Raw genomic sequence first — 24,353 nt, 5'->3', positions numbered from 1 at the left:
TCACCCAGGACCAATTTGCCATGGGAGACCCTACCAGGGGGCAAAAGCCCCCAGACAACATAGCCCCTGGGATCCCTGGGACACACAAACCCCTCCACCACGATAAGGTAGCGATTCACGGTATTATAAGAAAGTGAAATCAATTGGGAACGACAGCAACTGGTAGGCAATATAAAATCACAGAGCTGGGTCAGTAGATGCTGAGTCACATCATCCGCAGAGCTTGCCAACTGTCTGCAATTGGTACAGAGTTCCAAACTTCATATGACCTTTAGATTAGTTGAATAACAGGGTATCCGTCTGGGCATTCCGATGGACTAGTCTGGGTTTGGTGATTGCCAAATGGTATGGTATGGTACATGTCTGTGTGACACAAAAGGACGTGATGCGCCTGGTGTTGCAAATGTTTATTTGCAAGGTTTCTTTGTGCTTTTTGTCTGTGCAGCTTTCCAGCTATCTTAGCTGCTCAGCACACCACACATACCGCTCTCCTCTTTCGTAGTCACGGGGAGAGTCAACCGCCCACCTGATTGCCAGGTGCTTCTTCTCAACAGCACTGTACCAGGCTTCCCACTCTGACAGGATGTGGACTCAGCACCCAGTCCATGAAGTGCTGGAAAGTGACAGGGGCTCCAAACAAGCTGATTAAAAGTGTGACAAATTGGTACAAACCATCCTAAGTGGAGAAAGCTGTTTTTTCCGTCTGCTGACTGTGATCCAAACAAAAATGAATCTTTGGTGTGCAACATTTACATCTATATGGCCTTAATAAGGAAGATATTTACCTTTGTATTCTGCTTTTTCGCATATACCCAACTAGGGTTGGATTAGCACGCTAACATATTTGGTTGGTGTCCAACAGTGTATTTTTAAAACATAGTACAGATTGTAAAAAAGAAAAATCAGCTTTACTGTCATTATTTGGATTTTTAGGTACATGGCTCCACAGCTCGAGAGATTAATCTGTGGTTTGGCCTGAGGGGGATGGTCCAGGAGGGAGGTGTGCTTTCACTCTGGAGGGGAAATGGCATCAACGTCCTCAAAATTGCCCCTGAATCCGCCATTAAGTTTATGGCCTACGAACAGGTCAGTGGACAAACAGTGAGGAAGTGGAACTATGTCTTCTGTTCTCTTAAGTGTTTACTTAACTCGTGGTAGAAAAAGTAGTAACTGTATATTAGTTTACAGTGGGAAAAAAATAATAGTCCACTCTACTGTGTCCTTTTGAAATCTTTCATTGCTTGTGGTTTCCCCTCCTCCTGCTCCTCACTCTTCCTACTCCAGATCAAGTGGCTGATCCGAGGTAATAAAGAGGGGGGCAGTTTAAGGGTACAAGAGAGGTTCATTGCTGGGTCGCTTGCAGGAGCTACTGCCCAGACTATCATCTATCCCATGGAGGTGAGTTTAAAATTTGTGTCAGTCATTTCCTCTTGAAGATATGTTTTTTTTAGATAGATAGATAGATAGATAGATAGATAGATAGATAGATAGATAGATAGATAGATAGATAGATAGATAGATAGATAGATAGATAGATAGATACATAGATAGATAGATAGATAGATAGATAGATAGATAGATAGATAGATAGATAGATAGAGGTTCAATGTCCCAAACATGAGCTCAGTAATGAGTAGCTCCACTATTATTGTTGATCACTTCAAAATTTCGTTGCGGCATGCTTGATGGAAGCTTTTCCATGAGGTGAGTGGGAACATTTCTCCAAGTGGTAAAGACGGCCACCTGAAAGGAATCTACTGTCTGGATCTGTTGTCCATTTTTGTAAACTTCCCTTGCCATCCATCCCCAAAGGTTCTCAGTTGGATTTAGATCAGGGGAACACGCAGGATGGTCCAGAAGAGTGATGTTATTCTCCTGGAAGAAGTCCCTTGTCCTGCAGGCATTGTGTACTGTAGCATTGTAGCACCCCAGACCATTATGGCGCCCCCTCCACTGTGGAGCGTGGAGAACATCTCAGGTGGGATCTGCTTGTTATGCCGGTAACATTGGAAACCATCAGGACCATCAAGGTTACATTTTTTCTCATCACAGAATAAAACTTTCTTCCCCCACCCCACCCGACACAGAGTCACACACACTAAACATATTAAAGATTGTAACTTAACATATTTTATTGTGAAAACTGTTGTCAGAACCATCCTGAATTTTACATTGAGAATAGCAGACAAATCAACAATACAGCTCTTCCAGTTAATGGCTAATTAATATTGTACTGAACACGGTCCAAAAGATTGAGTAAGCCACATCAGTGTCTACTGTCTGTTTACTATCATAGCCAAGTGGCTAACAAAGGCAACCAGAAGTTTTCCCAATACCTACTAATGAATGTTATCTTGTTTCAGGATACATAATACCTGCCATTGTCTTTTGTTTGTTTCTCCTCTTCTTTTCTCTTTTTTTCTAAACTGAGGACCTGATGGCTCTGACCTTTTCTTGTCAATCTTCCATCAGTAATTTTGCACTCCAGTATCAACAACCAACCCCACAACATACACTAATAGACACCTTATGCACAGATTCAGTTTCTATAGGGGTTTTTTTTGGATTTCACACAACCCAGGAAAAATAATTCATACATAGTGGGCTTGGATTGACAATATTACGAATGATTATTATTATTATTTTTTTAAATATTTATTTATTTTTATTTTGTGAGCTTGTTATTAGATGCTGCTCCAGCCAGCCAGAGAATCCCCTGCTGTCCCGCCCCTCTCCTCCATTTACGAGGTGCCCTTACTCCTCGCAAATGGGCAATAGAAAACCATTCGGTGCCTATGCAATCCCTAAAATTCGCTAGCATGATGTTGGGGCAGCATGAGTGCGAGCAATCTTTTTTTCCCCAATGCCATGATGCCGCCCCCACCACGATGCTGCCCTGGGCAGCTGCCCGTGTTGCCCATATCAAAAACCACCACTGGTCCCATGTTTGGTGCTCTGTTGCAAAGTCCAAATGGTCAGTTCTGTGGGTATTTAAGGAGGCCTTTGAAGACGTTTTTTGTTTTTGAAGCCCTTCAGTCTCAGATGCCTGATGTACTATCAAGTGATATCAACATTAATGTTTCCTTTGAGCTTCAGTTTAGTCACAGGAGAGTTTCACAGGATCCTCTGGCCCTGTCTTAGGGATAGGCATGAAGCCTCTTTCAGGGTCAATTAAAGGTTGTAGTCCATCCAAATTTGACAGTTTAGGGCATTACATGAATTTGGAGTAATGGTGCTGCAGGGGCACATGTGTGGGCTTACTCAGTTTATTTCCATTTTTAATATACCAAAAATCGTTCAAACTTTTTCTTTAATCTGTTCTCCCAAATTCTTAAACAACTTAACATCAAGCTTAACAGGGCTTCAGCCTATCATGCTCAAAGTCAGGGGAGCTTCGGGGTGTTTCCATCAAACACGGAACTCCCACTAAATGCAATCAAATGTGGGAGACTGCGAGGAGGGTTTGCCATGGTTGATCCTGGCTAATGGAGAGAGCACACATTTAGCCCTTATAAATTATTGTTTGGACATAAGTAGTTAAAAGGAGTCAAACCCTCTTAAAGGTGGTAGCGGTGGCTAGCTCTGTATTTTGTTTGCAGCTGGGGAGGCATGGCATAGGAAATCTGGCTTCTGCTCAGAGTAAGAAGAAAAATGTTTGGTAAAAGACGTTTCACCTCTCATTTAAGAGGCTTCTTTAGTTAAACTGAAGAAATGCTACCGTAAAGCACAACTGTATTAGTGGAAGAATTAGAAAATAGGCGTTTAAAGAAACCATAGACCAGTTCTACCTTCTTTGACTCATTGAAGAAGAACCTCTTGCTACTGTTTCTACTCACTCCTGTGTTAATTTTGGATTTGTATGTGTTTTTTTCTTCTATTCCCTATGCTGGATAGGTGCTGAAAACTCGCCTTACATTAAGGAAGACCGGACAGTACTCAGGTATGGCTGACTGTGCCAGACAGATTCTGAAGACTGAGGGTATCCGAGCATTCTACAGAGGATACCTGCCCAATACAATGGGCATCATTCCATATGCTGGCATTGACTTGGCTGTGTATGAGGTATGTACTGCTTTCTGTACACTCTCTGTGTATAAAGAGTTACTTCAGATCAGAAGCATTAGCATGTTTGTTCCTTTCATGGGCCAGCTGAGTCTCGCCATGTGTGGTTATGGCACCGCCTCTGGGCAGATTCCTCATCAGCTCACCTGACATCCGCACCTGTTCGTGATTTGAAGCAATCAGCCAGTGGTTTAAAGCCAGCATTGTCAGCTGTCCTTACCCGGTTCTTCTGCTAACCTCTGTTAGTACAGGCCACCTCAGTTGTCTATGTTTTGCTGTTTTCATGCATTGCTAACCCGTGTTCTCCTTCTACTCCTAATATTTTCCATTCGATCTCTCATACGCACCACTTGCATTTGGATTACCTCCACACCTGAACACTGTACTCCCACGCACGCATAATGTAGATATAACAGGTGGTCATTTGAGTTATTGTTGTCTTCTGATCTACTCATTCTTGTTTGACTTCTGGCAGACAGATTGTATTTTTGCCCAGAGAAGTAACACTTACTCACTTTACTTCTCTGTAAACCCTAGAGATTGTTTGTGCAGAAAAATCCCAGTAGGTTCTAAAAAAACCCATCCCATCCCATCTTGCACTAACAACCATGCCACATTCAGTACTTAATTCACCATTCTGCCCCATTCTGAATTTCAACAGGTCATCTTGACCATGTGTTCCTGACATATATTTGGCTGATTACATATTTGCATTATTGAGCAGCTAAACAGACTATCTAACAAAGTGGTTGTCAGTGTATACGTTTCAGTTCATTTCTTTCCCCTTCCTTTTTCTCTTCCTCTTTCTTTTAACTTTTAACTGCTCTCCTTTATTAGTGTGTTAACATTTTTCACTGCTCATGCTTTAAGACCCTGAAGAATGCCTGGCTCCAGAGGTACTGTGTCAACTCAGCAGACCCAGGAGTTTTGGTCCTGCTGGGCTGTGGTACTGTCTCCAGCACCTGTGGCCAGCTAGCGTCATATCCCCTCGCTCTCATCCGGACTCGCATGCAGGCACAGGGTGCGATATGATGTAAATGATAGATTGTAGGCAGTTTACATTAACCAAAACATTGGAACGATTTAGCAATAAGTCTGTCCCATAGATTACTCTCTGTAGCTTACATTGTTCTCATTTTTACTTTCAGCCATTACTGAGGGTAAACCCAAGCTGACCATGGTGGGTCAGTTCAAATACATCATATCTCATGAAGGTGTGCCAGGTCTGTACCGAGGCATCACGCCCAACTTCCTCAAAGTTATTCCTGCTGTCAGCATCTCCTATGTGGTCTACGAGCACATGAAGAAGGTCCTTGGAGTGGTTTACTAGACTGATGCGACAAACACAAAGAACTGTGGAGGCAGAAACACATTTTGCTTGTTAGAAGAAGCAGAAGTGGAGAATTAAGCTTCTCGGGCCTCTGAAGAGAGAAGATGAAGGATCAGTGCACCGATGCCATAAAACATCTGTGGACACCATCAACTTCCAACCTTTTTAAAGTGCAGGTACTAGGTCAGCAGGATAAATTTATTGATCTTGGAGAGGAGAATGAGGCTAATGATGCCCACTCTAACACTAATATGTTATGCTTGAGGAATCATCAAAAAGTTCTTAGGAATGAAAATTCTTACCCTATTCTCCTCACCCTTATCCAGATGGACTCACTTGCGGCTGCTATTTTTTGTGTTCTCCTTCTCCATCCAATGTCTCAGCACATTTCAGTAGAACTCCACATTTACATTGTCATAAATTTATAGTGCACAGTACATGTCACAAAAAAAGGACAAGGATTCTCCTGATCTTGTTTCTCACTTTTTTCCATGGCCCTTTTTCCAGAATGTTTGGATAACGTCTCATACAAGCAAGAGTTGAATCCCAGAATTTTTGTCATGTAAGCCAGCGTTCCCCAACCCCCGGGCCTCGGACCGGTACCGGTCCATGAGTCGTTTGGTACCGGGCCGCGAGAGTTGAGGCTCAGGTGTGAAATGTATGGTTTTCAGGGTTTTTATCGGTTTTCAGCGTTATTTTGTTGTCGTTTTTATCGTTAACTCGGTTTTCCTGGGTCTTTTCACGTGTGTTATGAATAAATCTTCTTTTTTTCGGTACCGGTACTAGTTTTATTTTGTTGTATTTATCCGCGACACCTTAAAGGCCGGTCCGTGAAAATATTGTCGGGCATAAACCGGTCCGTGGCGCAAAAAAGGTTGGGGACCGCTGATGTAAGCGACATTTTGGGTTGGTTTAAAGGTATCAATATGTAGTATATCAATATCTGATAATGATTTAGGAAAGGTCACAAAATACATGAGATTCCAACAACAGGTTATCAGATTCCAAAAAGGAGGACTTCTCATAATTTTGTCGAAACAAACGTGAGGTAAACAGCTGGGTTTGCTTGTTCAAGTTATAAAATAATATAGAAGCAGTGTGTGCATGTGAGCTGCAGCATGACTTAGCTGTGCATTGCTGTAAACCTTTGAAACCTTTAACTGTTTTGCTGCTAGCTATTGCTGGAAACTACATTGAAATAAATGGAGAAGATGGATTTCTTGCATGTAGTGAAAATGTGGATGTGAACACAAAACTTGGCTTGATATGAAGAGTTTATGCTCCATTTTTTTCAACAGTGTACCTTCCTGCAAGTTTCCAAAAGGAACAGGATGAGGAAAAAAAATCTTAGCTTAAACAAACCTGGCTGTAATCTTAAAAGGACTATAGGCCATCTCTTGACCTATGACAGACGGGATATGCTTCAAAATAGAAAACCTATGAAATGTCTGAACTTAGGAAATGTACCATTTTAAGAAAATATTAGCTTATTTTAAATTTAATATAAGCAACACATCTCAAAAGATTTGGGTGGGGACAACAGATGGCTGAAAATGTAAGTGGTACTAAAAAGTAATAGCTTGACAAACTAGCAACAGGTCTGCAACATGACTTTTAAAAAATATAAAATATAAATAATATAAAACATAAAGCAATGTTGGGAAGAGGTTCACCAGTCTGCAAAAACACTATGACTACAAATTGTGGAAAGATTTCATGGAAACATTTTGTTGCAGGACATAAAATGAGTTGAAATATCTCGTCATCTACAGTACATAATAACATCAGAAGAGTCTAGAAATCTTGAGAAATCTCTGTATACAAGGAACAAGACCAAAAATCTATATTGAATGCTTGTGATATTCAGGCCTATAAAAAACAAACAAAAACTGATTCTGTAATGGAAAACTGATAGGGGTTCGGGAGTGCTTTCAGAAATCATTGTTTGTGAAGACCGTCTGTTGTGCAGATTAAAATGTTGTCATGTAAAGAAGCCCCCATATATGAGCATCATCTTCTGGACCAAATTCATTTAAAATGGACTAAATAGACTGACAAACCAGAAAACCATTCTGTAGTCAGACAAATCAAAATCTGAAATTCTTTTTGGAAAACATGGAGAAAGCATCCTCCAGACCAAAGAGGAGATGGATCATACAGATTGTTATCAGCACACATGTCAAAAGCATGCATATCTGATAGCATGGAGGTATATTAGCACCTGTGGATTTGGTAGCTTGCATATCTGGAAAGGCGTCATCAATTGCAAAAGGTATATAAAGGCAGTGTTGGGGAGTAACGGAATACATGTACTGGCGTTACTTATTTAAAATACAAAATATGAGTAACTGTATTCCATTACAGTTACCATTTAAAAAGGTGATATTCAGAATACAGTTACTTTGTTGAAATAAATGGATTACACGGCGGTCTTTTCCTGTTTCATATGTTATGCCCTCTCTATTTTTGGTAATTCCACGCCGGTGGAAACCCAAACAAAACAGGCATTAAGAGGCTCTAATGCCTGTGTCTCAATCTCACGGCCCATGTTACCTCTGCTTGTGGCCCGCATAATGACGTGAAGAAATATTTTTAAAAATTATTGTTCAAAAAATGATTTAATATGAAGGCAATAGGAAGAGTGTTTCAGGCATATCTCTAAAGAATGTAGCCTGATGGGCAGTGTAGCCCAGTTGTATGTAAGCTATTAAGACTCGACTGTACACCGTGTTCGTGTTTTCCTCCGAAACAATAAGTTCCGTTGGAGCAGCCTTTCAACGCCTCTCTCTGTCTCTCGCTAGCAAAGTTGACCCAGACAACAAAGTAAAGCTAGTTTTCAGCTACGAGCCCGACACGAACCCGACGTATTAGCCAGAGGTCCCTTTACTACGGTTCGGAGCTGCGGACCTGTTTTACATAGGCGCGGAATAGTTTTCTATACGAGATCGCTGCAAAAAGTGCAGCCTTACCTAATGTCCACCTACTGTTACTCATTTATATTAAGGTTTAAACATCTAGTTGGTATTGGTATGGAGAGTAACCTTCAGTAATAGTAATAAATCACACAGCAATAGTACATTCATGTAGTTGTAAAAAGCATGATAATATATTACTCTCCATTGAGTAACGTAACGGAATACGTTACAAAATACATTTTGGGGCATGTAATCTGTAATCTGTAGTGGAATACATTTTAAAAGTTGCTGGACTTTCCCAAAAGTCCAGAAACTTCTTCCATCAGTTCCCAGATCTGTCCCAACATTTGAGATGTGTTCTGACATCAAATTTAAAATGAGCTAATATTTTTCTTAATATGGTGCATTTTCTCAGTTATAACATTTAATGTTTTCAGTTTCTGTTTTGAATAAATAGATTTTCTATATGTGAATAAAAATGGGTTCATTAGTTTTGAAAATCCTTGCATTCTGATTTATTTACATTTTACAGCATCCCAACTTTTTTGGAATTAGGGTTTTTTAAGGCATATCAGATTAATCAAAAAACAGTATATCTTTACAGTCATGATTCAGAGTCTTGATGTCTGACTGTGATGCATTCTAACCGTAACCTTGGCCCTAAGTGATTGGCTGGTATAGTGTTGAATATTACGAGGTTAAGTCCTCCAAGTTCCTTTCTTCCAGGACATCCCCATCTTTACTGTCACAAGTTAGGTTTGTTTCAGGAATCCTCCACCTCAGTCATCTGGCTGTAAGACTTCGCTATTGTTATTGCCCCACAGCCAACAAGCTGGTTAAGAAAACTAATTGTTCCCTCAGTAAGGGCATCTTTGAGTGGCTATTTGGATTTTTTGGCTAGGTTTTATTAAGTGTGTATCCAGCCAACGGTTACATTTTTTTCTGTCAGGGTTTTGTGAGTTGAATAAACTAAAACCACTGTGGTTTATAACCTGATCATATCAAAGAATTACCTGCACACTGCACTAAGAAGCAGGGTTAGTGGCTATTACACACTGAAGTGCTGCTTCCGCTCCTGACTGACCCTGTTTGTCCATTAGCCTGTGGTTAATAGCCAGAAGACGGCCTCACCTGGGCACCTAGGGCTAAGCAGAAGTGAGAAGTGAAATGAGGCTCCTAGTTTATGTATTTATTACTTCTAGGCTGGACTACTGCTATTCTTTATTATCGGGATGATCTAAAAGCTTTAAGATTTATATTGTCTTCTCTTTATTTGCTTCCTGGTAAATTTAGACTCAAATTTTAAATCCTTCTTGTCACATACAGGTCCCTGAGGCATCAGGGCCTGCTGACTGTGCATCACATGAGGCTGAAAACTAAAGGAGACAGAGCTTTTGCAACAGTGGCCCCCAGACTTTGGAACTTTCTCCTTCTGAGCTTGAGATCTGTGGATCTTGTGGTCTCTTTCATAAAAACACCCAAAAAGTCATCTTTTTTCACTTGCTTTTTGTTAACTTTTGCTTTTATCTTCTAGCATTTTAGTGTGAAACACTTAGAGATGCTTATCTTGAAATGTGCTATACAAATAAAACTTTACTTGCTCTCAACCATGTTATGGTTAGTTAGTTACCACGGTGGTTTAGCTAAGAGAGCCACTGTCGTGAAACAGAAAATGCAGGTTTTAAGCTTGACGCAGCTCACTGAGATATGAATATCACGTTGTAGTACACATCTGTTTTTGTACTCAACCATGTTATTGACTCAAGTGGTAAAACAAGTTTGTTTCCACTATTAGGGAGAACAGTTTTCTTACATATTTTGCAATGTACTGGGCTTTGTTGGTTATTGAACTAGTTAATTCAGTTTTCTTTGTATAGCACCAAATCATAACAACAGTTCCCTTAAGACACTTTATATTACATGGTAAAGACCCTACAATAACAGAGAGGAAACCCCAACAATCAAATGACCTAATGACAAAGGCCTTAAGAACATCACCTTCACTAAAGCTGTTTCTGTGTTGTGATGAGTTCTTAAACCTGACTGAAATTCTTCAAATAAGCCATTCCTCTACAGATCATCAGTTAACACTTTTACAATTACTCTTTCCAGATTTTTTTTAGATAAAAGGAAGGCTGGAGATTGGCCTATTATTAGCTAAGATAGCTGTGTCAAGTGATAGCTTTTTAAGTAATGGTTTATTTACTGTTATCTTAAAGGCCTAGCTCCCTTTTATGTACATAATCATCATCGTAAGCAGACAGTGGCTCTAATTCTACATAAAAGTTGTCCCAACAAAATTCCTGATATAACAAGGCCTACCCATTGACTTAGGGGCCAACTCAGACATGGGTGTTTGCTTACCTTCCTATTTGCATGTCTCCAGTTTTCTAGACTCCAGAAACCAGAAATAAGGGGGGCCCTCACTTTGAAATATATCCTTTTACGCTCTTCATTCCCTTAGACAGTTATCTATTTTTATGATTTAAGAGATGGAAGAATCAGCAGTGTTGGTTTTATGTTTAGAGGTAAGTTCCCTTGTTTGATCATTTAGACTTTGCTGAAACAGTACACTCAGTACACTGTGCTCCCAGCCTGCTTCGGTAGCAACATTTGGGAAAAGGTAAGTCAGAAATATGAAAAGTAGTCCGGTGCACTGTGCAATGCCTTAAAAGCTTGCAGGAGGCGTCATCTGGAATTATAGGCTGATTTAAACTGCAGGAATGTCTTAAAGACATAAAGACCTGGATGGCCGCTAACTTTCTGCTTCTTAATTCAGATCAAACTGAGGTTATTGTACTCTGCCCTGAAAATCTTAGAAATATGGTATCTAACCAGATTCTTACTCTGGATGGCATTACCTTGGCCTCCAGTAACACTGTGAGGAACCTTGGAGTCATTTTTGACCAGGACATGTCCTTCAACGCACATATTAAACAAATATGTAAGACTGCTTTCTTCCATTTGTGCAACATCTCTAAAGTTAGAAATATCCTGTCTCATAGTGACGCTGAAAAACTAGTTCATGCATTTATTACTTCCAGGCTGGACGACTGTAATTCATTATTATCAGGATGTCCAAAAAACTCCCTGAAAAGCCTTCAGTTAATCCAAAATGCTGCAGCAAGAGTCCTGACAGGGACTAGAAAGAGAGCAGATTTGTCCTGTATTGGCTAGTAGAATGGTTGTGAAGTGAAGTCATCCATCTTCACTGCTTCTACTCTATGGAGCTTCACTGTTACACCTGTGTCTCTGTCATTCACACACATGTATTCTGTCTTACTTCTACTGACTTCATTCCTCTTCTGTCCAGCACACAGCTCCACATTTTCGGCTCTCTTTCACCTGCTCTCTACTCCCGTTACAGATCACAATGTCATCTGCAAAAATTATAGTCAGTGAAGTGGCTGACTTTATCTTTCAATTTGTCCATCACCACTGAAAACAATAAGAGGCTCAGAGCAGATCCCTGATCGAATCCCATCCGTAGCTTGAACCTATCTGTCACTCCTACAGCACACCTCACCATCATCTTGTCTTCAAGATATACATTCTGTACTACCCTCACATACTTCTGTCACTTCCTCAAGATCAGAACTGATCATTGATGCAATTTTCTCTTTCTTGACAGCCATACTGCTGCTCGCTGATCATCACCTCTCATCTTAACCCAGCTTCAACAGCTCTTTCCCATTGCTTCATGCTGTGGTTTATCAGCTTTCTCTCCCTGTAGGTAAAAGGTTCACTGCCCTCTCTCCTAGACATCTTGCCTTCATCATGCCTTCACTCACTTCCTCTTTTTGATTTCCAAAGTCATCCTAGCTGCATTCTTCCCTGATACAACATTGCAATCTCCCATCTCTTACAAATTTTACCTTTGGTATAAGTTTTAGTCCATCTGCAGACACCTTCCTCCACACTTATACTTAACCCTTATGACCTCCCTCTTCTTGAAATATTTGTTCACCACACCCTGTGCATCCTTTTCAACAATCCAGTAATCATCTGTAGTGTGGGCATGTACATGTACTGTCTTATTAACACACTCTCTTCATTTGTTCACATTACCATCTCTATCCTGCACATCCTTTTCAGCTCTGCCTAGCTAACTTATAAGTCCTTTTAAGCTTGCCTCACATACAATTCACTATAAATTTTTTTTTTGCTTTTGCCACCTCGCTTTGTTGTATGCCTACCCTCATAATACTCCTGTCTACTTTGTTCATCTCCTACTTTTTCTTTGCTACCCTCTTGCTTTGAATACTTTCCTGTACCTCTTGATTCCATAATCAAATCTCCTTATCTTCTTTCCTCTGTTCAGGGGATACACCACGCACTAAAACATGCTGAAGATATTTTTTTCAAAAGTTTTCAAAATCAAAATCAATCAAATCAAAAGTTTTTGGATTTTTCATTTCCCCAGAAAATACATTCAAAAATAACACAATTCATTGTGCTACAAACTGAACTAAGAGGACAGAAACAAAGTATTAATTCTGTCGTGCTAGTATTGATGTAATATGAATACCAGGGTTGTTATCAATACTATCTGTATTTGGATAGCTCTGCCCCACCTCTAACTCCCATGTTAAAATGTTCAGTTCTACAGCATTTATGGTCTAGTACAGAAAATGGTTGTGGGATCTGTGGTTAGTTTTTGCCTTAGTAAAAGCTATATGTGGTATGAATTATTTTTAAACTCAGATTGGGTACTGTTAGTAAAGGGCTGTGGTGGAGGCGTGGTCCCTGGCTCAGGTGAAGTGGAGGGGTGGTGCAGTGAGCCCAAGGGGCAGTGCCAGGGAGGTTGGTGAACAGGGGCACAGAATCAACTTTTGAGGTTTCTCGCTGATATATAGTGGAGCCGGCACCCAGAGAGGAGGAGGGTGTGCTGGAGACCAGCTGGAAAACTGGTGGATCGGGTGCCAATTATATAACCGTCACATGTGTGCTATTGCAATAAACACTCCTCAAAATGTGAACAACATATGTGTGTCAGGTCAATCTTTACAAGGGCATAACAGCCCTGAGACACATATGTGCAAACGTAGGCAGTTGTAGCAGATAGATTATGCTTCACTAAGTCAACTCACTGAACTGTTTATGGTGTTGGTGCTTTTTGACGTGTTTCTATACTGATTATCTGACCAATAACATAGCCAGCTGACTAAATGGGTCTGTGCATTACATCGATAAAGCTTATGAATGCAATCTGGTAAGCTAATAACTTAACATATGGACAAATATACAACCTAGTTTCGACCTAAACAAAAACATTCTTTGCTACATCCATTATATCCATCCATTATAAGGGGAGAAGTCTGTAATACTCTGTAATTCTCAATGAAGCTGGTTATAAACTAATTAAGTTAACCCAGGGTTTCCCCTGGGGGGCAACTGAACTAAAAATTGGGGGCAACTGCCCCTCCAGCTGCCCCCAATTTTTATGTTCTTAAAATACTTGTAAAATCGAATTGTTTGTTTGTCCAAAAGCCTCTTATAACCTTCAAATTAAATTTTAATTCACCAAAATTATAATCTTAGGTCTCTGAAAAAATTTGTTACATGCCCATCCAGTCTGACTGAGTTGTGACATTCCTGAAATCTTTTAAGGAGCTTTCTTTTTAATATAAAAAAAATATAATAATAAATAAATCCCCCGCTCGCCCCTGCGGGCGGTCTATCCTTCAAGCTCGGGTCCTCTACCAGAGGCCTGGGAGCTTGAGGGCCCTGCGCAGTATCTTAACTGTTCCTAGGACTGCGCTCTTCTGGACAGAGATCTCCGATGTTGTTCCCGGGATCTGCTGGAGCCACTTGCCTAGTTTGGGAGTCACCGCACCTAGTGCTCCGATTACCACTGGGACCACCGTTACCTTCACCCTCCACATCTTCTCGAGCTCTTCTCTGAGCCCTTGGTATTTCTCCAGCTTCTCGTGTTCCTTCTTTCTGATGTTGCTGTCATTCGGAACCGCTACATCGATCACTACGGCCGTCTTCTCCTGTTTGTCTACCACCACTATGTCCGGTTGGTTAGCCACCACCATTTTGTCCGTCTGTATCTGGAAGTCCCACAGGATCTTAGCTCGGTCATTCTCTGCCACCCTTGGGGGCCTCTCCCATTCCAGGTTATACTCGGCACAGATGTTCCTGTACACTATGCCGGCCACTTGGTTATGGCGCTCCATGTATGCCTTGCCTGCTAGCATCTTGCACCCTGCTGTTATGTGCTGGATTGTCTCTGGGGCATCTTTACACAGCCTGCACCTGGGGTCTTGCCTGGTGTGATAGACCCCAGCCTCTATGGATCTTGTGCTCAGTGCTTGTTCCTGTGCTGCCATGATTAGTGCCTCTGTGCTGTCTTTCAGTCCAGCTTTGTCCAGACACTGGTAGGATTTCTGGATATCAGCCACCTCTGCTATCTGCCGGTGGTACATACCGTGCAGGGCCCTGTCCTTCCATGATGGTTGCTCGCCTTCCTCCTCTTTCTTGGGTTTCTGCTGCCTGAGGTATTCACTGAGCACGCTGTCAGTTGGGGCCATCTTCGTGATGTATTCGTGGATGTTCGTTGTCTCATCCTGGACTGTGGTGCTGACACTCACCAGTCCCCGGCCTCCTTCCTTCCGCTTAGCGTACAGCCTCAGGGTGCTGGACTTGGGGTGAAACCCTCCATGCATGCTCAGGAGCTTCCTTGTCCTATTGTCAGTGGCTTCTATCTCCTCCTTTGGCCAGCCTATTACCCCAGCAGGGTACCTGATCACGGGCAGGGCGTAGGTGTTGATGGCCCGGATCTTGTTCTTACCGTTCAGCGAACTCCTCAGGACTTGCCTGACCCTCTGCAGGTACTTGGTGGTTGCAGCTTTTCTAGCTGCCTCTTCATGGTTCCCATTCGCCTGCGGGATCCCCAGGTACTTGTAACTGTCCTCTATGTCTGCAATGTTGCCTTCTGGTAGTTCAATCCCCTCAGTTCTGACTACATTCCCTCTCTTTGTTATCATCCGACTACACTTCTCCAGTCCGAACGACATTCCGATGTCATTGCTGTATATCCTGGTGATGTGTATCAGTGAATCGATGTCTCGTTCACTCTTGGCATACAGCTTGATGTCATCCATGTACAGGAGGTGGCTGACAACTGTTCCGTTTCGTAGTCGGTATCCGTAGCCAGTCTTGTTAATGAGCTCACTGAGGGGGTTCAGGCCTATGCAGAACAGCAGTGGGGACAGAGCATCTCCTTGGTAGATCCCGCACTTGATGGTGACTTGTGCTATGGTCTTGGAGTTGGCCTCTAGTGTTGTACGCCACATCCCCATTGAGTTCCTGATGAAGGCTCTTAGGGTCCTGTTGATCTTGTACAATTCTAGGCATTCCAGGATCCATGTGTGGGGCATTGAGTCATAGGCCTTCTTGTAATCAATCCAGGCTGTGCACAGGTTGGTCAGTCTGGTCTTGCAGTCTCGGCTGACTGTTCTGTCTACCAGTAGCTGGTGTTTTGCGCCTCTGGTATTCTTGCCAATCCCTTTCTGTGCCCCGCTCATGTATTGACCCATGTGCCTGTTCATCATAGCCGCTATGATGCCTGACAGGAGCTTCCATGTAGTACTGAGGCAGGTTATTGGTCGGTAGTTGGAGGGGACCGTCCCTTCTGGGGGTCCTTGAGGATCAGGACTGTCCGGCCTTCGGTTAGCAATTCTGGGTGTCTCTTGTCAACTAGCAGCTGGTTCATTTGTGCTGCCAGACGCTCATGGAGTGCAGTCAGCTTCTTCAGCCAGTAGGTGTGAACCATGTCGGGCCCTGGTGCTGTCCAACTCTTCATACTGGAGACCCTTTCTTGGATGTCTGCCACTGTGATGGTTACTGGACCCTGTTCAGGGAGGTTGCTGTGGTCTGCCCTCAGATCCACTAGCCACTGAGCATTGTCGTTATGGGTTGCGTCCTTCTCCCTTATGCTCTTCCAGTATCGATCCATCTCCAGCCTTGGTGGTGCTGTTCTCATATTGTTCCCCTGCCACTGAGAGTACACCTTGGCTGGTTCTGTGGAGAACAGCTGGTTTATTCTCCTGCCTTCGATTTCTCTGGTGTACCTCTTCAAATGGCTCCAAGGCTGTGAGTCTTTGCTTGGCAGTTTCCAAGGCCTCGGGTATGGACAGCTTGCTGTACTTCTTAGGCACCCTCTTCATCGCACCTTTCTGCAGCTCCGATAGTTGGCTAACCTCCCTCCGTGCTACCTTGATCTTAGCCTCTAGCCTCCTTCTCTATGGCGGGTACTGCCCCTTGTGGCTGTTCAACTTGTAGCCAAGCATTTCACTGATCACTGCTGCTGTATTGTAGATCAGCTTGTTAGTCTCGGTAATGGTGGCTGTAGGTGTCGTCCGTAGTGCTGCATTAGTGTAAAATAGAATAATCAGCAGATTAGAATAAAGTATAACAACATTTAGATATTTTCTAAATCACTAAATTAATACACGGACAGTGTGGCACAGTGTTTGTGTTTCCTTCAGTGGTTCAACAAGGTAAAATTTAACAAGCTGCACATAAAAAATAAATAAATAAATACAAATAAAATGTATTCCCCAGCAGATAATCTATAACTATATAAGTTAAATGTAAAAACAAAATTCAAACTTATACAAATTTGATATGAGGTCAGTAAGTGCAGTGTTGGTGTCCTGATTTAGGATACCTGATATTCATGCTTATAGAAGAATAAAACAGTTGTAAAATTGTTTGATGCTATGAAGAAATAATGTTGCATCGAACAGCGTTTTCACACCTATTGTTTGTTTGGTCCGAATCAGCTGATGAGTTTGTAAACTTGAAGCTTCTTCCTGTGGTTCGATTTGTTTTCACACTGAATAAAATCCAAGTGAACTTTAAGTGAACCAAAATGCGTCACTATAAATCACGTGAGAATGTCCAATCCGCTCATTGGCCGAATGTATCTGGGGCGGGAGCAACAAAAGTAAATACAGGAAGAAGATGCTGTGTGAAACCTGTGTGGTTATTACAGGAAACACAGCAGTCCGTTCTCTCTCTGTTTTACTTCATAAATTGATTTATTGTGAACGACACGAATGTTAACAGAGGGAGAATGTCGCTGAGGCACACTGTTTATTACGATCACAGCCTGCTGTCTTTAACAGCCTCACTATCTTTCTTGACTTGTTTGTGCGGGGATTCCTCCCACACGTGTGGGCATCACCATCAATACCAGGCTGGTATAAGATGTAGTTTTGTTTTGAATTGTGGCTTGTCTGCGTCGTTGTTTCACAGAACAACATCATGATGTGGCGATAGTCAAATTGGCCAGCAGATGTCACTGTGGAGATGGCTTTCACATTCTTTCAAAGCCCGACACAGATGTTCCGAGCGTTTCAGTGTTTCAGGAAGCGTCGCAAATGCAGATTGTGAGAGTTGAACAAAAAAAACAAGACAATCGTTTTGGCTGAAGGCAAAAGCACATGAGATGAAAACTATAAACTTACTGAAACCTAAAACTTAGACAGCACACTAAGGCTAGGAAACACTGGCCCAGGAGCCACTGGGGGGAAGGCAAGAGGAGACTATGTAGACACAAAAGTGGGGTAATCAGGGGAAGTGGAGACCGCTGGGAGAACAAGACAGGTGAGCAAAATCACAGGGGAAGTATTAGAGACAAGAGAGCATCTAAATAAAACAGACGCACAGAAAAACGGAAACAAACTTGTTTTATTTATTGATTTGTTTGGCACTTACAGCTACAACACTGTTTCTTTACCATTAGATACACTGACCAGGAGATAATTTCCAAGAAAAAAAAAGTTAAAATGATAATTTTATTTACTCGTTACCTTGGGGTTTCTCTCTGTTAAATTTAAAGTTTACTCTTTTTGGATTACTTTTTTTCTCACTAAAAAAAACATGTCCTCCCAAGCAGTAGTCTGCGATTGAACACGCTTTGTATTTTTGTTTACTTATTTATTTGTGTTTTATTTCTGTGTTGTTAAAATATAAATTTTAAAAAACGCCACCTGGACAGTCCTGTGACAAAACCGTGACGTCAGCGTTGCCAGCGTGGAACGAAGGCACGTCGCACGTCAGGTCCAGGAAGTAAACTCTCCGGTTCAGTCTGCAGGAAACTAAAAGAAGTCGGAGCGGTAAATACGTGTCCAATTCAACATTTCAGCACACAGCCCTCCAGACCGGACACTGCCGCGTGACATAGCTACAGATTTTCTGCATCCGTTTGTGCGGGGTGCACAGCCGGCCAGCCTGTCAGCTGAGTAGTGAAGGTAAGTGAAAGAGAGGAGAGAGAGCTCGGTCCGTGCTGTGTGTGACGGACCGAGCGGGGTGGGCGCGCTTGCTCGTGTCTGTGTCCTGCAAGCTCCGCGTGCCCGCGCGGACGCACTGCTCCTATGCGCTGTCCGCTCGCCGTCTGCTGCGTGGAACCTCTACCGAACCTGTATTTCTAAGGGGACCTATGGAGCAGCCCTCGCCATAATGTACACTAAGGTGTCCTGGGGGTATGGCAGCTGGTGACACTGCTTTGCTGTCAGGCCAGGAAGGGACAGCAGCCTGATGTGACATCTACGAAACTCCTCCCCCAACAGGACAGCAGCAGTGCGCCTGTCAGAGCATAGATTTGGAGCAGATAGAAACTTCTTTTCTATCTGAAGCTACATATGTTCTAATACAGTAATAACACTGTAGCAGGCTAAAAGAGGTAGTATTATAAAATAAAACTGTTATTATATAAGTCAAAACTTAATTCAAACACAATGCAAAAGTGTGTACAGGGAATATTGATTTGATTTAGGGCTTTCTATGGGGGTTTTTTCTTGATAATTAATCGTTTTTGTGATTTTTATTTGTTTATTTATTTTTTAATTGAACACAATAATGTAATAATGCACAATATTCAAACATTATCTTGTTTTCGTATACTGTATGAGCATTTCCTCATATACCCGAGTGATTTCAGTAGCTGTGTTTTCGTGGTACAATGCATCTGGCAGAGTCTCTCATGAAAAATTGATTCGGGGTGAGTGGACGACGTGTGATTGTGCTACTTTACCTTACTATCTTCACCTGTGGCCACTAGCCATGACCAAAAGAATGAGATCATGGATAAATGTGGTATAAATGAGCTTTCTCCAAAAGGGACTGTCTGGCTCTCTTCAGATAAGTGAAGAGAGATCAGAAAACCACCTGCTGCATCTTAACCACGGCTGAGGTAGTTTGGCCATCTGAATGTGATGCATCCTGGCTGACTGCTAAGTGAGGTGTTTCAGACGTGTCTGACTGGGAGGAGATGACTTAATGGATGGTATATTTCTCTTTGGTATTTAGGTCACAATAAGCAGTTTTATATATACTGGTAATATATTTGAAAAATATGACATTAGTAACATATTAATGTTGGTGTTTGATGTGGACACACCTCCATCTGCATCTCTGCAGTAATGTTTCAAACATTAGGCACATAAAAGTGTGTTAAATGTTTTTGTGCAGCAGCTGTGCAGAGTAAACACAGTGAAGTGCAGATAGTCCACACACATTTGAATGCTCTACTGTATTTTACCAATGAAATGTAAGCCTGTCAAGTACATAACCTCATAGAGTTACAGTGAACAGCTGCCAAATATTCAGTAGCTGGATTAAACTCTCTGGTTAATCTGTCATGGAATAAAAGGGAATGGGCCTCACCTCGTCATTGATCTGTTTGTCAGTCAGTTGTGCAATGACTGACAATGTCCAATGAGAAACTGTGTATAAACGTGTCTGTAATTGCTAAAAAATTTAATGCAGTACTTTTTAAGAAAGCCCTATTGAATGAAAGCTGAAAGTCTGTGCTTCAAACATATTTTCACTTTGTGAAAGTCTTTTTCTCAAATCTTACGGTCCTCACTACACCCCTGTGGTTTTTATTGTGTTACAGAGACAAGATGAATTTGCATGTAATGATGTGTATACAGTACATTGGATTGTAACCCCCATATTATTCATTTATTATGTATGTACTGTATAACAATAGATATCTCTTATTTACAAGTGTTAGTGAAGTGGCTGCTGGTTTAATTAGAGAAGCTATCACAATATGTTACTGTGAGCTATCGGGCAGCATTTTTCAGTGTTTCTTAATATTTAATAGAATTAAATAGTTCATTAATCAAGAAGGTAATGACAAGATTAATTAAGAATCACAGTAGCTATTTGTTGCATTTGTAATCACTGTAATGCTGCACTTGTGGAATCTAAAGTATTTTATGTCTTCTGTCAGAGACATGAAAATGAAACCCAGGAATACATGTGTAATTTATTAGATTCTGTCATTACTATCAGCTGTGAGATGGTATGTAAATAATATAAATGTGTTAGGATATTTTACATTACACTACACTACTAGTAGTGCTATCACATGGCTGGAACAATCCCCATCCCAGTCTTTGCATGTTTCTTTTCAAACTTTTTAAATTGAACCCAATTTCTTTTAGTAGAGTAGGTCATTTATCCATTTCCCTATGACATAAAGTAGTTCTTTATATTTTGCTTAGATGCAGCGATTTATTGAAACGTGTAAACACAAAAGGACAGCATTTATCTGTTAACACACTGAGCAGGCAAACACTCTTGTCCTTTGGTAATTTTCAGGAATAGTTTTCTTGGTTTCTTGATTCCAAAACTATACAAGTTATAGCTATAGAAGTGCCAGTCCATCTGTTTGGCAACATTCATAACACCACTGGAGCCTCCACCATGTTGTACAGACTGAAGAAAATCAGTGTGCTTGAATGTACATGTGCACGTTCAGTGAATGAAATTTGTCACACAAGTGAAATTGAAACAGTAATGATGATTATAAAATGTCAGTGTTTTTAAATCTCTTCCAGCGAGCACTCGCATATCAAAGAATATGGTGGACTCCACGTTGGATCAAGTGGGAAAAAATCTGAGTGAAGCCATGAGGTTCCTGGGAGAGGAACAGAGGTAAGAGTTCATCACACTGCAGATACAAAATAATATCAGCAAACTACCAAGCAATTATCTTGAGTTGGGGATTGTGACCTCACCAATGCAATGCATTATGGGACAGCAACATACAAGTCTGAGTTATTGGAATATAGAGAGGTAGATTCTTGTTTTGGGTTTGAAAGTTTAATTGTGGACATTGGAAACTCATCATAATGTTGAGCTGCTGGGCTGTAAAATGATAACTGCACTTACACAAACCTGCTGCTGCACTAAAACGTGTTTGTATTGAAATTTAATGCCATAATAAAAAGACATAAAACTACTTCATATCTGAATGACCTTTATTTTTAAGATACAGAGTACAGTCATCTGCAGGGTAGAATATTACAACACTGAAAGCGAAGTAACACTTTGCAAAATCTGTTTGTTTATTTAGAGAGCCGGAGGCAGCAACAGAGAGACAGCATTTCAGCAGAAGCTGCATCCCTGGACCCCTTCAGGGAGAGTAAGACAGACACACACACACTTACATGACAAAAACACATACACTCATATTCACACACAGGCAGTTCAGGTTGAAGCTTATTGTTTTCTTGGCAGTTGTGATATACAGAAGTAAATTCTAATTGTCTTGTTAATGTGGGAGAAAGAACATGGAATCCTCTTTTTTCACAATACTGTGTCTGTTAAGAATTCACAGTGCTTCACTTGTTCCACATTTTGTCGTGTTACCCTTATGAGATGTATGTATTAAAATGTAGTAATGTAAACCTCTACACATAATGACAATGTGAAAAAAATTGCTTGAAATTGTTGCAAATTTCTTAAAAATAAAAAAACAACATATAAATATTCAACGCCTTTGTCATTCGAGTCCACCTGTTATAAATTCAGTTAACTGGACATGATTTGGAAACGCTCACCCCTGTCAGTATAAGGTCCCATATCAGAGCACAAACTGAGCCATAAAGTCCAGTGAGTTGTGTGAGGACCTCTAAGACAGGATTGTATCAAAGCACAGATCTGGGAAAGGCTACAGAAAAGTTCTGCAGTATTAAAGGCCCTAATGAGCACAGTGGCCTCCACGATGGAAGGAGTTTGGAGCCAGCAGGACTCTTCCTACAGCTGGACCTCTGACAGAGCTCCAGCATTGCTCTGTAGAGAAAAGAGAACCTTCCAGGAGGATAGCCATTTCTGTTGCCAGTCAGGTCTGTATGGTAGAGGGGGCAGACAGAACCCAAGCCTCAGTAAAATACACATGACAGCCTGACTGGAGGAAACCAGGCACTGCTCGACACTTTGCCAAAACCATCCCTGCAGCGAAGCATGGTGGTGGCAGCATCATGCTGTGGGGATTTTTTGTAGGCAGCAGGAACGATGCAGGAATGTACAGAGACATCTTTTGTGTGGGGAAAACATGTAATCCATTTTAGAGAAAGGATGTAGCACGGTTAAATGTGAAACAAATCAAGCACTGGGAATACTTTCCAGATGCACTCCATTTATCAGTGTTGAGTCTGTGTGGATTAGAGAAAAAAATACGTTTAAACTTGTGCATCCTCATTTACTTTTTTTTTTTTTTTTGAAGTCACTGAACTGATACCAGCAATACCAGTGAATCAGCACTGGAAACGAGAGACGGCAGAATATTTTCTGAATAGGCGAAGATAAGTCCTACTTCTCAACAAGTTTTAAAGTGAATATAAAGGGAGGGATAGAGAGAAGCTGACAGGGAGCGCTTTGTTGTTGGACTTTTAGATTTAGCTCCACTCACTTCAGTACATTATAGTACATTTGATATGAACTGTGAGAACTGTTCCTCATGTCTCCTGTGCAGTGGTCAGGATGTTGCCACTGTACTGCGCCTGGTTCATAACCTTATTCATGAAGAGGAGGACGAAGAGGATAAACCCAGTCAGAAGTAAGTAAGTTTTATTTACATAACGCCATTTCACAATAATAGTCCGCACAAGGCTAATCAGAAAAGGCAATGATAGCACGGTGCTCATCAGAAAGTGCTGTGTTCAGCAGGATGCAGAATGTGGGTGAACACGGTCAGATGGCATTGCTGGGTCACAGCCTGGCAGCCTACATCTCAATGATGGACAAAGAACAACTGCGAAAGCTGACCACTCGGATCCAGTCTGACACCACCCTGTGGCTCTGCAGGCTCTTCAGGTATGACCCTGCAGCTGTGTGTCTGTGGAAATCACCAGCATGCACATGCCATATGACGTCTTGTCTTAATTATTAAAAGATTTCTGAAAATGAGGCCTACAAACATGTTAACTTGGTGACTTCTTCAGACTGATAATAACAGGACCAATTCCTTTTCACTACAGACTCCATCAAATATTTACAGAAGAATAGGAAGTATTGTTTGAATTGATATTGTTTCTACAAAGCAAGTTTTGATTTTGCAAGGCCTGATGAGGAGGGCACCAGGGGCACCCCTACGTTATGTTTTGGAGGCCACCTTTCCAGCTCCCCTCTTCATGCAAATGAGTTTGCTATTTTTTTAAATAAAATCTTAAAAATATGCCAATATAGAACAGAGTCCTAATATACTGCCGTTATATTTAGCATCTAATTTTTAACAGTTCTTCACTCATCTCCATCCGGTCAACCCTCCCTGCACTCCCTGCTTCACCTCTCTTGTGCACTGTCTGTTGCTTCGGTTGGTTATCCACAGGTATTTAAACTCATCCAGCTTCACTCTTATGCCTGCCTCCCTCTCATTCACACGCATATATTTGTCTTGCTTCTATTGACTTTATCTCTACCATTCCATGCTCTCTTATACATCTGCGAACACCGCAGAGACTCCGGCCTGACCTCATGTGTTAACCTATCCATCACCAGTGAAAGCAAGAAGGGGCTCAGAACTGATTGTTGATGTAATCCCACTCGCACCTTGAACCCATCTGTAACACTAGACATCTCACCACTGTGTTGCTGTCCTCATTTCATGTCCTGTACCGGCCTCATATATATGTCTCTGCCACTACTGACTTCCTCATGTACTGCCACAGTTGCTCTCTTGGCACCCTATCGTATGCTTTCTCTAGATCTACAACAGCACAGTGCAGCTCTTTATCACC

The 24,353-nt window shown here is 41.6% G+C and overlaps 2 protein-coding genes across 5 annotated transcripts in view; both read left to right on the top strand.

Moving 5' to 3' along the window:
* Window positions 1–8,807, top strand: part of slc25a23b (solute carrier family 25 member 23b) — a 38,920-nt gene extending 30,113 nt beyond the window's left edge. For all 3 annotated transcript variants that reach the window (XM_063471088.1, XM_065470498.1, XM_063471089.1), the window contains 5 exons: window positions 934–1,086; window positions 1,285–1,398; window positions 3,895–4,062; window positions 4,933–5,083; window positions 5,211–8,807. In XM_063471088.1, the coding sequence (XP_063327158.1) occupies window positions 934–1,086; window positions 1,285–1,398; window positions 3,895–4,062; window positions 4,933–5,083; window positions 5,211–5,392 (768 nt within the window). In that variant the 3' untranslated portion in view covers window positions 5,393–8,807. The remainder of the gene's footprint in view (window positions 1–933; window positions 1,087–1,284; window positions 1,399–3,894; window positions 4,063–4,932; window positions 5,084–5,210) is intronic.
* Window positions 8,808–18,140: 9,333 nt separating this feature from the next.
* pdxdc1 (pyridoxal-dependent decarboxylase domain containing 1) overlaps window positions 18,141–24,353 on the top strand; it is a 36,897-nt gene continuing 30,684 nt past the window's right edge. Inside the window, exons 1-5 of one of the 2 annotated variants that reach the window (XM_063471070.1) lie at window positions 18,141–18,572; window positions 21,171–21,267; window positions 21,689–21,757; window positions 23,090–23,173; window positions 23,284–23,430. In XM_063471070.1, the coding sequence (XP_063327140.1) occupies window positions 21,194–21,267; window positions 21,689–21,757; window positions 23,090–23,173; window positions 23,284–23,430 (374 nt within the window). In that variant the 5' untranslated portion in view covers window positions 18,141–18,572; window positions 21,171–21,193. Of the gene's footprint in view, window positions 18,573–21,170; window positions 21,268–21,688; window positions 21,758–23,089; window positions 23,174–23,280; window positions 23,431–24,353 lie in introns of both variants that reach the window. The other variant, XM_063471069.1, reaches the window with a different exon arrangement.

This window comes from Pelmatolapia mariae, linkage group LG4, assembly GCF_036321145.2.
Source record: "Pelmatolapia mariae isolate MD_Pm_ZW linkage group LG4, Pm_UMD_F_2, whole genome shotgun sequence".
In the NCBI taxonomy this organism is placed as follows: domain Eukaryota; kingdom Metazoa; phylum Chordata; class Actinopteri; order Cichliformes; family Cichlidae; genus Pelmatolapia; species Pelmatolapia mariae.
Note: the sequence above shows the minus strand (reverse complement) of the source record. Positions and strands in the feature narration are given on the sequence as shown.